This window comes from Macaca thibetana, chromosome 10 (assembly GCF_024542745.1).
Source record: "Macaca thibetana thibetana isolate TM-01 chromosome 10, ASM2454274v1, whole genome shotgun sequence".
Classification (NCBI taxonomy): Eukaryota; Metazoa; Chordata; class Mammalia; order Primates; family Cercopithecidae; genus Macaca; species Macaca thibetana.
The window spans coordinates 70,913,115-70,927,487 of NC_065587.1; the positions used below are offsets into that span (position 1 = coordinate 70,913,115).

Consider the following 14,373-nt stretch of genomic DNA (forward strand, 5'->3'; position numbering starts at 1 on the left):
AATTATCGGACTCCAGTTTTGGTGGAGATGTAAATTTGCTAGTGTCTTTGAAGAGCAATTTTGTCATATTCATGAAAATTAAAATTGCATTTGGCCTTTGACATAGAAATTTTACTTCTGGAAATTTACAGAGAAAGTTGCACGTGTGCACGTACACACAAGGATATTACCACACTACTGTAGTATTGTTTGTAATAACAAAAGATTGAAAAATATTAATGTCCTCCAGTAAGAAACTGATTAAAATTCAGTATGAGACATCCATTGTAACCAAAGCTAGGCGGCCTTGAAAAAGGCAGTGTCGCTCAGTGACAGGGCTCAGCCCACCCTCATGCAAACCCACCCCGCGGTGTGAGGCCAGGAGGGTGCGGTCACGAGGGGCCCAGGAAGTGTGTCCAATGCTTGAAGCAGCCCCCACGCTGGCGGTCCTGAGTCTGGGTCGCGCCTTGGTGTATCTCTTTTGACGTCTACTACCCACAGCCTGGGGGAGGAAAGTGGCGGCGAGGAGCAACTGCACGCGACTCGGGACCTTGCCCTTCTCCGCGGCCAGCGTCACAATGGCAACCGCGGGCAGCCGGTCACTGACGGCTGGAAAACGAGGACCCGAGCCAGGTTACAGGCTTGGACTTCGAGCAGCCCAGGGAGAGTCTCTGCGTCCTCCAGCCCCCGCTTCCCTTCCTGTCGGAGATCCTAAGCCCGCAGCGAAGTCTGCAAGTAGCTTTCCCCGACGCCCACGAGACCGGAAGTGCCTGGGCCCAGGTAGAGGAAGGACCCGCGTGGCCTCCTCTGCGCCCTCCCTGGAGTCCGCGCCCGTTCCGGCGCTTCTCCCGCGTCCTTCACCATGGCAACTTCTGGCGTTCGGAGCGTGGGCCGCGAGCCAGGTGGGTGGGGAGCCGGTGGGCTCTACCCGCCAGCCCACGAGAAGTGACGACGGCGATGGGAGGCCGCAGGGACCTGAGGGCGGAGAGAGGAGTGCAGAAAGTGCCGGGCGGCGGCTTCCGTTTCCTCTGCGGGGTTTCTGGGTGGTCGTGGATGGGAGCTGCCGGAGGCCTGGCAGCCGTGCGCCTCTGCTCCGGGCAAGCTCTCCCTGCAGGGCCTGGGCGGCGGCAGGGGGCAGTAGCGGACCGCGATGCTCGGAGGCTCCCTGGCACGGAGCTCCCTGGCTGGGGCACCTGGATCTGGAGAAGCCGAGGGCCTTGGTCACACTCAGAGCCGACGTCCAGTACGGCCCTTGCTGAGAACTCGAGTGAACAGATCTCTACCCAGCCCCCACCCCACGCGCGCCCAACCTGGGTCAGCTCGCCCTGCCCTCAGCCACGCAGCTGGTGGCTAAGCGCGGGCTCCGGGTTCGGGCTGCCTTGAGCTCTGTGGCTCCCTCTGAAAGTGGTGATAATGATAGCAGGTATCTTGGAGTTGCTTTGAGTATTAAACCAGTTAATTATACTTAGTACAATTTCTGGACTTAGTTTGTAGCACATGGTAAGTGCTCATGGGCTTGCCTGGGGCAAATTGGTTAACTTCTCAACCTTGCCTCGTTAAAAAGTGGGGATAATAATAGTACCCACTTAATATCGTTATAATAATTATAGGAGTTAATATTTGTAAAGTCCCTTGCCTTCAAGAACTTAGGACATTTTTTTAAAAATTGTAAAGCCCCTAGAATGGTTCCAGGCACATAGTAAGCTGCCTCTATTATTACCACAGTAATATTGTTGTTATCACTATGTTAAATAAAATTTGTAAGAGGCTGTTGGTTTGGACTGAGCCCCTGCACTATGCCCAACAGATCAACCCAATATGGAGTCACTTATGCTGAAGTTCCATGCCACCAGGCTGAAACTAAGTTGCTTATTTGACTTTCCTAGAAATTAGGAGAGAGAGACAGTTAATATAGCCAAATCCCCAAATAAACCAGCTTTAGCTGGCATGATGAGGAAGTCCTCTCTGCTTTAACCTTTACAAGGAAAATAACTTTGAAACAACCAATTCGCTTTTTGTTCTGTGTTTCTGCTTTCTTCAGCCCTTTTCTGTCTATAAAGCCAGCCTCCTCAGCTCAGCTAATCAGAGCACTCATTCTATTTTATAGAACGAGGCACTGGCTGATTCTAGAATGCAAATATAAGCCAATTAAGATTTTAAACTAAATTTCTTGTAATTTTTGTCTTTTGACAACTATTATCATCTGTTTGCATTGTGAGGTTGGAAAGGATTGCATTTGTCCTGCTACAAGGACTTTTAGCCTCTGGCAGGATTACAGAACCATTTGCCTGCATTTCTTCTTTTATTTCTCTAAGTTTTTCAGCTTTTTACATGGTTCTATAGAAGAGGCAGGATCGTGTCCTTAAAAGATCACTGGGCTGTGAGTCAGGTGGACTTTGGTCTTGGTTATGCTACTTGGGCAGGTCACTGTTTCCTCATCCATCTGTAAGCCTCTTTCAACAAAGGGTAGCTGGTATTATCTATTATGCATGTTTAGCCTTTCCGGTAAGGTAATGTATTTAGTAAAAATAAATTAGCATCTGTCAGCAACTCTCCAGGGTAGTAAGAGAAGGTGGCAGGTGCTTTGAGGAAGTTACAGATGAGAAGCTATGGGATTCTGAGAAGGGAGAGTAAGCTTCTTAATTTATACTTTAATTTCTAATAAGTAGAAATGTCAAGATGTACGGGGGTCAAATGAGAATGATTCTACCCCTCCACCCCACTAAAAAGTCTGGGAAAGTGAATTTTCCCCTCTGAGGCTTTCTTATTTCTCAGTTGGAAATAAGATGTATGTTGGCAGCTACATTCATTATTGCTTGCGGTGTAATCCGGCCCCTGTTATGGATTCCCAGACTTGGGCTCCCGGACTGACTTCTTCCATCAGCAGGAGCAAGAATATCATATTCACCATATTCTTCTCTCTCTCTCTCTTTTTTTTTTTTAGACAGTCACACTCTGTCACCCAGGCTGGAGTGCAGTGGCGCGATCTTGGCTTACTTCAACTTGCAACCTCTGCCTCCCTGGCTCAAGCAACTCTTGTGCCTAAGCTTCCCAAGTAGTTACAGGCATGAGCCACCATGACCGGCTAAGTTTTTGTATTTTTTAGTAGAGACGGGGTTTCTCCATGTTGGCCAGGCTGGTCTTGAACTCCTAATCTCAAATCTGCCCGTCTTGGCTGCTTCCCAAAGTGCCAGGATTACAGGTGTGAGCCACTGTGCCTGGCCCTTTGTTTTTTGTTTGTTTGTTTGTTTTTGAGACAGAGTCTCACCCTGTTGTCCAGGCTGGAGTTTAATGGCACAGTCACAGCTCACTGCAGCCTCGTCCTCTAGAGCTCAAGTGATCCTTTCACCTCAGCCTCCCTAGTAGCTGGGACCACAGGCACACACAACCATGCTCAGCTAATTATATTTTCATTTTTTGTAGGAATGGGTGAGGTGTCCCTGTGTAGCCCAGGCTGGTCTTGAACTCCTGGGCTCAACGGATCTTCCCTCCTTGGCTTCCCAAAGTGCTGGGATTATAGACATAAACTGCCGCACCTGGCCTTCTTTTTGTTTTCAGAAACCCTCCCTTCACTATCAGAAGGTGAAGTCCCTATTTATCCTACTTAGGTTAATGCACTAGGTTAGAGTAAGCAGTGTTTCCTAGCAGTTATGGGCACTGGCTTTTATAGTCAGGGGATTTGAACCCTGCTGTGATTCTGAATCAGTGTCTGAGCCTCAGTTTCTTCATCTTCAAAACAAGGATAGTAATACCGAGGGCTGTTGTGATGATAGTGTGAGATCTTGCACTTAAAGAATCGAACATGGCCGGGCGCAGTGGCTCATACCTGTAATCCTAGCACTTTGGGAGGCCGAGGCAGGCAGATCACAAGGTCAGGAGTTCGAGACCAGCCTGACCAACATGATGAAACTCCATCTCTCCTAAAAATACAAAAATTACCCGGGCGTGGTGGCACTGATTTGTAATTCCAGTTACTCTGGAGTCAGAGGCAGGAGAATCGCTTGAACCCAGGAGGCGGATGTTGCAGTGAGTTGAGATCGCGCCATTGCACTCCAGCCTGCATGACAGAGACTCCAACTCAAAAACAAAAAATAAAAAACAAACAAAAAAAAGAATCCAGCAGTACTTGCTAGGATAAGTGCTCAAAAAAATGTTGGCTGCTCTTTTTAAAAATATATGTAAATAAATACGGGGTCTTACTGTGTTGCCAAGGCTTGTCTCAAACTCCTGGCCTCAAGCCATCCTCCTGCCCCAGCCTTCCAAAGTGCTGGGATTACAGGCATGTGCCACCACACCCAGCTGGCTGCTCTTTTTTTAGCACTGTCATCATAGTTATTACATTGTTAGTTTACAAAAGGCAGGGTAATCTTTTGTAGTCTTTTTCTTCTCTTTGTTGCGTGGCAGATCTCTTTATTGCCAGCAAATGTTTGTTGAATGAATGAGTGAATCCACCCAGGAAGCTCTAGTAGCAGTGAATTTCACATTGCCCTGACTAATAGCAGCTCTGCGCCAGAAACCATATTCAGTCCCATTACCTTGCTGAATCCTCAAGTTTGATGACTTTGTCTAGCCTTCCAATTTGGCTCCTGAAGCATTGGTGTCATTGATTCACAGTCCAGAAGCTGGGAGTAATGTCTGCTGCAGATTTCTGTATTGTTTCCATAATGAAGCTGACAGCAGCATACTATCTGTAGCCTGTGCTAAGATAGGAGTTGGGTGTCATGCTGACGTCAGACACTGTGTTCTCATTTCCCCAAGGATGAGCTGGCTTCCTTGATGCAGTTTCCTCATCTCATTAGTGCATTGCTTGACATTACACTTCTGAAACAGCAGGGCTCAATCAGAGTTTAGCATTGCAACTCTATCAGGGTGATAATGTCACAGGGCATCAAGTTCCTTCTCTTGCCCCTTTGTGGCCACTTTCCGAGAAGTGTAGCAGCTGTAGGGGAAGGACAGACCAGGAAAGGTCTTTTTGCTTCTTCTGATCCACTAACTGTATTTGAGTTTTGGGTTAGAGAAGCCTTTAGAAACCTCTAATTTAGTACTTTTTAAACCCTGTTCTGTGGGGGTTTTAGAATTCATAGGACTCCCTCGTCCTGCCAGGAGCTGCTTCTGGGGAAAAGACCTACCTGAACAGGTAGAACTTGGGGCATCCTACCTCTGGTTCAACCAAAGCGAGCCCTGTGACATCTCTGGGACACTGAGGTACAAAGTTATTTTTATTCCTCAGTAGAGACTCTGAAAGCCAGTCAACACCATTGTCGGACTTTGAGCAAGCTATTTATGCATTTGCAGTATTTATTCATTCATTCAGCACATTCTCAGACACTCTACTAGGGGGCTGGTGATAGAGGAAGAAACAAAGATCCTGCCATCAGAGAGCTTACATTCTGGTAGGAGGAGACAGACAGTAAAATATGTGCCATGCAGGGCCTCTCCAAGGATGTAGAACGAACAAGAGGGCTGAAGGAAGTGAGGGGCTGATAAATGGTGGAAGAATGTTCTAAGCAGAGGAAATAGCTGTGCAGAGTCTCTGAGATAGGATGCCAGAGCAGCTGGAGAGGAGGGAATGATAGAGCCAGTGGAGGTAGACAAGAGGCGGGGGTCTAGATTACCAGGACCTTTGAGCCATGGAGAGGAATTTAGATTTTACTCAGAAGGAGATGTGAGGACGTTGGAGAGGTGAAAGCAGAGGAATGACAGGACTTGATTAATAGGGCCATTCCGGCTACTGGGTAGAGAATAGAACTTAGGGAGTGAGAGTGGAAGCAAAGACCAAATAGGCTTTTAGAAGGGTCCGGGTGTGATGACAATAGCTTGGACTGGCATAGTAAAGAAAGGTGAGAAGTACCTGCACTTGGGATGCATTTTGAAGGCAGACCTTATGCGTTCTGCTAATGAGTTCCATATTATTGAGTGGGAGAGAAAGAGGAATCGACAATGACCGTAGGGCTTGGGCCTGTGCACCTGGATGGAGGGCGCTGTTTACTGAGACAGTAACCACAGACATTTGCCACAGTCACAGTTTGCCAATTCAACTGCTTTTCATGATGGAGGAGGAACCGCTCTAGGTTGGTGTCAGAAGGTCTGAGACCAGGAGAGTGTTTTAGCCGAGGTTTTCTCGTAACAGTCACTTGCCCACAGTCACATAAGTTGGATCTAGAACTAGAGGAAATGATCCAAGGCTGCATAGTGCCTATTAGCATCCACAAAAATCTCATTTCTGTTTGGCTGCACTTCAGGTTCAGGCAGCTGGTGTATTTTGATGTCTTGGTGGTTCCATGCTGTGAGAAGAGTCTGTGTCATGCAAATTAGCAGCCTTTTCTTTTCTCCCAGGAGCACCCTTCAAGGAGAATTAGACAAATTGGAGTCTACTCGGAAGAGGCTGTTGGGAATGGCCCTGACACCACATCCTGACAGGGATGGCCGATGGAATGGGGAGAAGACTCAGGTGGGGCTTGAGTGTGTCCTCTGATGACTGAAGGGCCTTGGGAGCGAGCATCCTTCCTGCTACTGTGTGTTCGCTGGTTCCGATGACACATAATTTGTGCTTTCCGTAATTCAAGTATTACCTTGTAGATCTTGATGGTGCTGACTACTTCCCCATGGAGGCGTGTGACCTGGAGATGAGGTCAGCATACCCCACCACCACAGTTCCCCAGACCAAAAACTGAAACGGCCTAGGGGGTTTCAGAAGCTTTAAAACTGGGCCTCTTGGGTCTTGACCTACAAGGAGATGAGATAGTTCCCGTGTGGGCATGAATGAAGGTGGCGGCCTTGAGTGAGCTGCAGGAGTCCAGGGGCAAGAGCCTAGAGGAGGCACCTAGGAAGCTTGTGGCAGTTACAGAGGCTACATGCGTGTTGGCTTAGGGCAGAGGCCTGTCCTATGGAGACTTGTCTGTTCTGTCATTTAGGATTATGTGCAGCTGCAAGAAACAGAATACCACTTAAGGTGCCTTCAGAAAAGCAGGGCTTTATTTTTCTCACATGACAAGAGACGTGAATTGGTTTTGGTTCAGTTGCTAAACGTTGCCAGCAAGAATTCAGGCCTCACATCTCCCCTCCCTTGGCAGGCTGGCTTTGGTTCTCATGGCCATGAATTGCCTGCCTCGGCTCTGGGCATTAAGCCTTCGTTCAGGACAGGAAGAAATGGGAGAGGGAGGAAGGGGCAATGCCAGCTGGGTTTTTTTTTTTTTTTTTTTAACATTTTTGTTCTCTTTTAAGGCTTTATTTAAGTAGCTTTAGATTTTTTTTTTTCTTAGATTCACAACAAAATTGAGTGGAAGGTACAGAGATTTCTCATACACCTCCTACCCACCCTTCCACACCCACCGTCTCTTCATTATCAACATCCCTGAAGCCAGTGGTGCATTTGTTACAGCTGATGGACCTATATTGACACATCACAGTCACCCCACGTTCACAGTTTACATTAGGGCTCACTCTTGGTGTTGTACATTCTGTGGGTTTGGATAAACCTGTGATGACATACATTCAGTGTTATAGTCTCATAGTCTCATACAGAGTAGTTTCACTGCCCTAAAAATCCTCTTCAATGCTTCCCCTATTCATCCCTCCCTTTCCCCAACCGCTGGCAACCACTGGCAACCACTGATTTTTTCACTGTCTCCATAGTTTTGCCTTTTCCAGAATGTCATATAATGGGAATCATGTAGTTGGCAGCCTTTTCTAATTGTTTTTTCTTCATTTAGTAATATGCATATTGTAATATGCAATACTTATCAAGGCATGTATTTCTATGGCTTAATAACTCATTTCTTGTTTGTTGGGCTTTTTTTTTAAATTTTTTGAGATGAAGTCTCACTCGTGTTGCCCAGGCTGGAGTGCAATGGCACGATCTTGGCTCACTGCAACCTCTGCCTCCCAAGTTCAAGCAATTCTCCAGCCTCAGTCTCTGAGTAGCTGGGACTACAGGCACACACCGCCACGTACAGCTAATTTTTCGTATTTTGGTAGAGACAGGATTTCACCGTGTTGTCCAGGCTGATTGTGAACTCCTGAGCTCAGGCAATCCACCCGACTTGGCCTCCCAAAGTGCTGGGATTATAGGCATGAGCCACGGCACCTGGCTGATAACTTATTTCTTTTGAGCTCTAAATAATATTCCACTGTCTAGATGTACCATAGTTTATTCAGTTACCTACTGAAGGACATCTTAGTTGCTTCCATGTTTTGACAATTATGAATAAAGCTGATGTAAACATTTATGTGCAGGTTTTTGTATGGACATACGTTTTCAGTTCTTTCGGGTAAATACCAAGGAGTGAGAGTGTAAGAGTATGTTTAGTTTTGTTAGAAACTGCCAAACTGTGTTCCAAAATAACTGTACCACTTTGCATTCCCACCAGCAATGAATGGGAGTGTCTGTTGCTCCACATCCTCACCTGTGTTTGGTGTCATCAGTGTGCCAGATTTTACTCATTCTAATGGGTGTATTGTGTCGGTCTTTTTTTAAATCAGGAAAGCCAAAACCTTCCCAGAATCCCATCCAAATCCCCACCCCACCAGCCTTCCACTTGGCCAGAGCTATGTCACTATGACCATTCCTAGCTGAAAGAGAGATGGGCAAATGAGTAGTTTTGTAACCCCTCTGGGAGAGGCAGATGGGAGAAAGGGGGAAGAGCCCCCTAGGGCAACACTGTCCAATAGAAATAGAGCCACATACATAATTTTCAATGTTCTAGTAGCCACATGTTTTAAAAGGTAAAAATAGAAACCTAGGTGAATCAATGTTTAAACATTTATTTTATCTAACCCAATATATCCAAAATCATTTCAGCATGTAATCCATATAAAAATTATTTAAGAGATATTTTACACTCTTTTTTTTTTTTTTTTTTGAGATGGAGTCTTGCTCTGTCGCCCAGGCTGGAGTGCAGTGGCATGATCTCGGCTCACTGCAAGCTCTGCCTCCTGGGTTCATGCCATTCTCCTGCCTCAGCCTCCCAAGTAACTGGGACTACAGGCACCTGCCACCACGCCCGACTATTTTTTTGTATTTTTAGTAGAGACGGGATTTTACCGTGTCAGCCAGGATGGTCTCCATCTCCTGACCTCGTGATCTGCCCACCTTGGCCTCCCAAAGTGCTGGGATTACAGGCGTGAGCCACCACACCTGGCCTACACTCTTTTTTAAAATAAAGTTCTCAGGCCAGGTGCAGTGGCTCATGCCTGTAATTTCAGCACTTCAGGAGGCCGAAGGGGGCAGATCACCTGAGAAGTCAGGAGTTTGAGACCAGCCTCACCAACATGGTGAAACCCTGTCTCTACTAAAAATACAAAAATTAGCTAAGCATGGTGGCGGGTGTCTGTAATCCCAGCTACTTGGGAGGCTGAGGCAGGAGAATTGCTTGAACCAGGGAGGCAGAGGTTGCAGTGAGCTGAGATTGTGCCATTGCACTCCAGGCTGGGCGACAGAGCAAGACTCTGTCTCAAAAATAAATAAATAAATAAAGTTTTCAAAATCTGATGCATATGTTGCACATACAGCACATCTCAGTTTGGACCAGCTACATTTTGAGTGCTCAGTAGCCACACATGACTAATGGCTGCCATATTAGACAGCACAGGGGTAGATGGCATGTTGGGTAAGAAAGTCAATTCTTGCCACATCCCTTTTGTTGCTGCCAGTGTTGTCTCTAATTATTTCCTTTTCATTCTCCCAACTGATTTCAGAAAATGCCATCCTGTCTTAACCTGCTGAAGAGAAAGAAGAAAGGGGACTGTGGGTGTATTCGGGCTAAAGTAATAATTAGGGAGACAGGAGCATTCTGGGGCCAGGCAAGGTGAGAGCAGTGGAATTCAAATTTTCAGAGCCCCAGGGGACTCATGAAGGATGGATGGGAGGAAAAGGATGGCAAGAGGTAGGCCAATTGCTGTCATGAGGAAGAGTAAAATTCTTAAGTCAAAATCAAAATAAAGACTGGGTGTGGTGGCTCATGCCTGTAATCCTAGCACTTTGGGAGGCCCAGGTGGGAGGATCACTTGAGCCCAGGAGTTTGAATCCAGCCTGGGCAACAAAGTGAGATCCCCATCTCTACAAAAAAGTAAAAATTAGCTGGGCATTGTAGCACACACTTGTAGTCCCAGCTACTCAGGAGGCTAAGGCTAGAGGATTGCTTGAGCCTAGGAGGTTGAGGCTGCAGTGAGCCGTGATCAAGCCGCTGCACTCTAGCCTGGACAACAGAGTGAGGCTCTGTCTCAGAAAAGAAAAAACAACAACAACAAAAAGAAAACTGTGTTGTTCTCTGATTACAGAAGTGAAACTTTTATAAAATATGAGGAAAACAAAAGCACTGAATAAATATCTCTCTAATGGTAGTGATAGTCCCCGTTAATAGTATATTAATTGTATATTTTATTAATTTTGTTTATACTTGTATATGTATACATGTATATGTAACACCTGTTTTTTTTTTAACTTTAAAATGTATTATGAACCTTTCCCCGTGTCATTAAGTACTCTTTTTTTTTTTTTTTTTTGAGACAGGGTCTCACTCTGTCACTCAGGCTGGAGTGTAGTAGGACAGTTATAGCTCACCGCAGCCTTGACCTCCCAGGCTCGAGTGATTCTCCCCCCTTAGCCTCCCAAATAGCTGCGACCACAGGTATGTGCCAGCATACACAGAGAATTTTTGTATTTCTTCTAGAGATGGGGTTTCACCATCTGGTCTTGAACTCCTGGGCTCAAGCAATCCTGCCTTGGCCTCCCAAAGTGCTGGGATTACAGGCGTGAGGCACTGTGCCCTGCCTTTAAGTATTCTTTTAAAATAGGATTTGTAATTATTGTGATTAGATGGCATTTCATCCTATGGGTATGCTGTAATTTAATTCAACCAGTCCTCTTTTGTTGGACATTTAGGTTTAATCAAAGTTTGTTTGTGATAGGCAGTGTTACTATAAACATCTGTAATCAGTCTTAGCACACGTTTCTGATTTGCTGGTTGAGGGGGTATAAATATTTTAGGGCAATTTATACATACTTTCATCTTCTGTCTTTCTTTCTTTTTTTTTTTTTTCTTTTTTTGAGACAGAGTGAGTGTAGTGGCATGATCTCCACTCGCTGCAACCTCTACCTCTCAGGTTCAAGTGATTTTCCTGTCTCAGCCTTCTGAGTAGCTGAGACTACAGTTGTGTACCACTACACCCAACTAATTTTTGTATTTTTAGTAGAGACGGAGTTTTACCACATTGGCCAGGCTGGTCTCAAACTCCTGACTTGAGGTGATCCGCCCACCTCGGCCTCCCAAAGTGCTGGGATTACAGGTGTGAGTCACCATACCCAGCCCATATCGTCATCTTCTTGAGACTGTACTAATTGGAACTACCTAACAACGTAGGAAACATTTTTCTCATTTTATAAGAAAAAACTTCCTAACAACCCAAGAGAGAATGGGAGGCAGCAAGCTTTCTGTCATGAGGCCTGCTGGAGTATGGGCTAAAGCTATGGTATCGATTCTTCTTCCCTCACTGACACTGAGCATCAATTATGATGGCCCATAAAGGGGAAAGTTGCCTTCTCTTGCCCTTTGTTGGACATCACAGAGCTAGATTGCTTGGTGGAGGCAATAACTTAAGAAATAAATAACTGCATTGGGGTCAGCATTGGGCTAATGACCTTTAAGGTTTCCTCTAACCTTAAGGACCTATGTATGATACTTACACATATGAAGTTTCTGTGCTGATTCTAACATAGCCTGTACTCTGCTTGTCTGTGCTCTCAGCAGGTAGGGACGTGGTGAGCTCCTCAAGGGATTTTCCCAAGGTACAAATCTCTTTGGGGTAGACAAGTTTCTCCCAGAGGATGAAAAGTGTGTCCTAAAATGAGCATCATGTTGTTCAGCTCTTCTCTATCGTTGCTGACCTTCCATCTAGTCATTTTATTAGTTGCTGTATTAGTCCATTCTCATACTGCTATAAAGAACTTCCTGAGACTGGGTAATTTATGAAGAAGAGAGGTTTAGTTGACTCACAGTTCCCAGGCTTGGCAGGAAACATGACTGGGAAGCCTCAGGAAACTTACAATCAGGGCAGAAGGCAAAGGGGAAGCAGGCACAATCTTCACCTGGTGGAGCAGGAGACAGCGAGAGAGCAAAGGGGGAAGTGCCACACACTTCTAAACCATCAGATCTCATGAGAACTCACTCACTATCATGAGAACAGCAAGGGGGAAATCACCCCACGATTCAATCACCTCCCACCAGCCCCCTCCTCAATTCAACGTGGGATGTGCTGGGGGACACAAATCCAAACCATATCAGTTGCTTAGAGGGGGATGTTGAATTACAGTCCCCAACTGTAATTGTGGGTTTATCTATTTCTCCTTTCAACTCTTATTATTTTTTGCTTTTGATTTTGCTGTTGTTTGGTGCATACACACAGAATTGTTATGGCTTCCTGGCAAATTGATTCTTTTATCATTATATAATGTTCCTCTTTGTCTCTAGTAAATTTCTTTGCTCTGAATCTACCTTATCAGATGTAAATGTAGCTACTCCTGATTTTTTAAAATTAATATTATATTCTTTTATCCTACATATGTTATTGAATTTCAAATGAGTCTCTTATAAGCAGCATATATTTGGATCCTTTTTAAATTCACTCTGCCAATTTCTGTCTTTTGATTATTGTATCTAGACAAGTTACACTTAAGACAAGTTACACTTAATTACTGATATTAGTGAATATTACTGATATTACTAATTACTGATAAATTACTGATATTACTAAACCTCTTAGGTATGCAATTTTATTATTTGTTTTCTGTTTTTTTTTCCTCTAGTTCTTATTACTCTGTTTCTCTCTGTTGTCTTTCTTTGGATTTCTTGAACATCTTTTAAAAATTCATCTTGATTTATTTACAAGGCTTTCAAATGTATCTCTTTGTATAATTCTTTTAGAGGTTGCTGTCAGTATTATGCTATACATATGTGACTTAACTATTTTGAGTGAAATGTGGAAATCTTACTTTCATTTAGATCTATTTACCTTCCATGATTTTAAATATAATTTTCATGAGTATCAGATAGGGTTTTTTTTTTTTGTTAGAATCAGTGACTATGATTGTAAAATTCATGACGAGAATAGTCTATTGTATATGCGCATATTTCTGATGCTTTCCGCTGCTCTTTCTTCCTTCTTGATGTTCCGAGATTCCTTTTTTTTATAATTTCTTTTTATTTGAAGAACTTTCTTCAGCCAGTCTTTAAGGATTTATTTGCTTGTGTCAAATTGCTTTAGCTTTCCTTTGTCTGAGAATGGTTTTATTTCCCCTTTATTCATGAAGGGTAATTTTGCCAGATACAGAATTCATGATTGACAGTTCTTTTCTTTCAGCACTTGAACAATGTTGTGCCACTTCCAGCTGGCCTCCATGGTTTCAGATGAGAAATCTGCTGTCATTCATACTGGGTTCCCCTATAAGTGGTGCATAGTTCCTCCCTGGCTGCTTTTAACATGTTTTGTTTGTCTCTAGTTTTCAGAAGTTCAATTATCATGTGTTGTGGTATGGATTTCTTTGGATTTCTCTTTGGGGTTTGCTCAGCTTTTGAATCTGTAGATTTGTGTCTGCCAAATTTGGAAAGTTTTCAGCCATTATTTATTCAAATACTATTTTAGGCCCTTTATTCTCCTCTCCTTCTGGCACTTCAGTAATACAAATGTTGGCTTTTTTGTTATAGTCTCACAAGTCCTGGAAGCTCCGTTCATTCTTTTTTCAGTCCATTTTCTGTATTCTCACATTGGTTCAATTCTTTGGTCTGTCCTAAAGTTCACTGATTCTATTCTGTAATCTCCTCTCTAATATTGAGATTATCTGTTGAGATTTCTATTTCTGTTACTGTATTTTTAGTTCTGTAATTTTCATTGGTTCTTTTTTATAATTTCTACTTATTGCTGAGATTTTCTATTTTTTATTTGTTTTAAGAGAATTGGTAATTGATTTTTAAAACATTTTTATGACAACTGCTTTAAAATCCTCTCAGATAATTCTGACATCTAATTCATCTTGGTTGGGATCAGTTGATTGGTTGTTCTTTCTCGTCCAAGTTGTGATTTTTCTGATTCTTGGTATAACAGATGATTTTTTAAATTGTATCTCAGACATTTTGTCTGTTATGTTAGGATATTCAGGGTCCTATTTAAATATTTTATTTTAGTAGGCACTCACTGTATTTACATTTAGCACACAGGTCCTGGCCCACTTTCATGGAGTGTGGTTTACATGATAGTTTCATTTTCAGAGCCTTTACAATGTTATTTGGGTCTGTTTGGTGTATTTGGCACGGCTGGGGCTCTCACAAGTCTTTGCTCATGCTGCCTAAGGGGGCAGAAGGACTTACCCCAGACCAGGGCCACTAGATTTCTCTCCATTGA

At 44.0% G+C, this 14,373-nt stretch overlaps 1 protein-coding gene across 1 annotated transcript in view; it reads left to right on the forward strand.

Moving 5' to 3' along the window:
• Positions 1 to 812: 812 nt before the first annotated feature.
• Positions 813 to 14,373, forward strand: part of TGM3 (transglutaminase 3) — a 137,815-nt gene continuing 124,254 nt past the window's right edge. The window contains exons 1-2 of the mRNA XM_050806890.1: positions 813 to 881; positions 6,316 to 6,430. Coding sequence (XP_050662847.1) covers positions 6,374 to 6,430 — 57 coding nt within the window. The 5' untranslated portion in view covers positions 813 to 881; positions 6,316 to 6,373. The remainder of the gene's footprint in view (positions 882 to 6,315; positions 6,431 to 14,373) is intronic.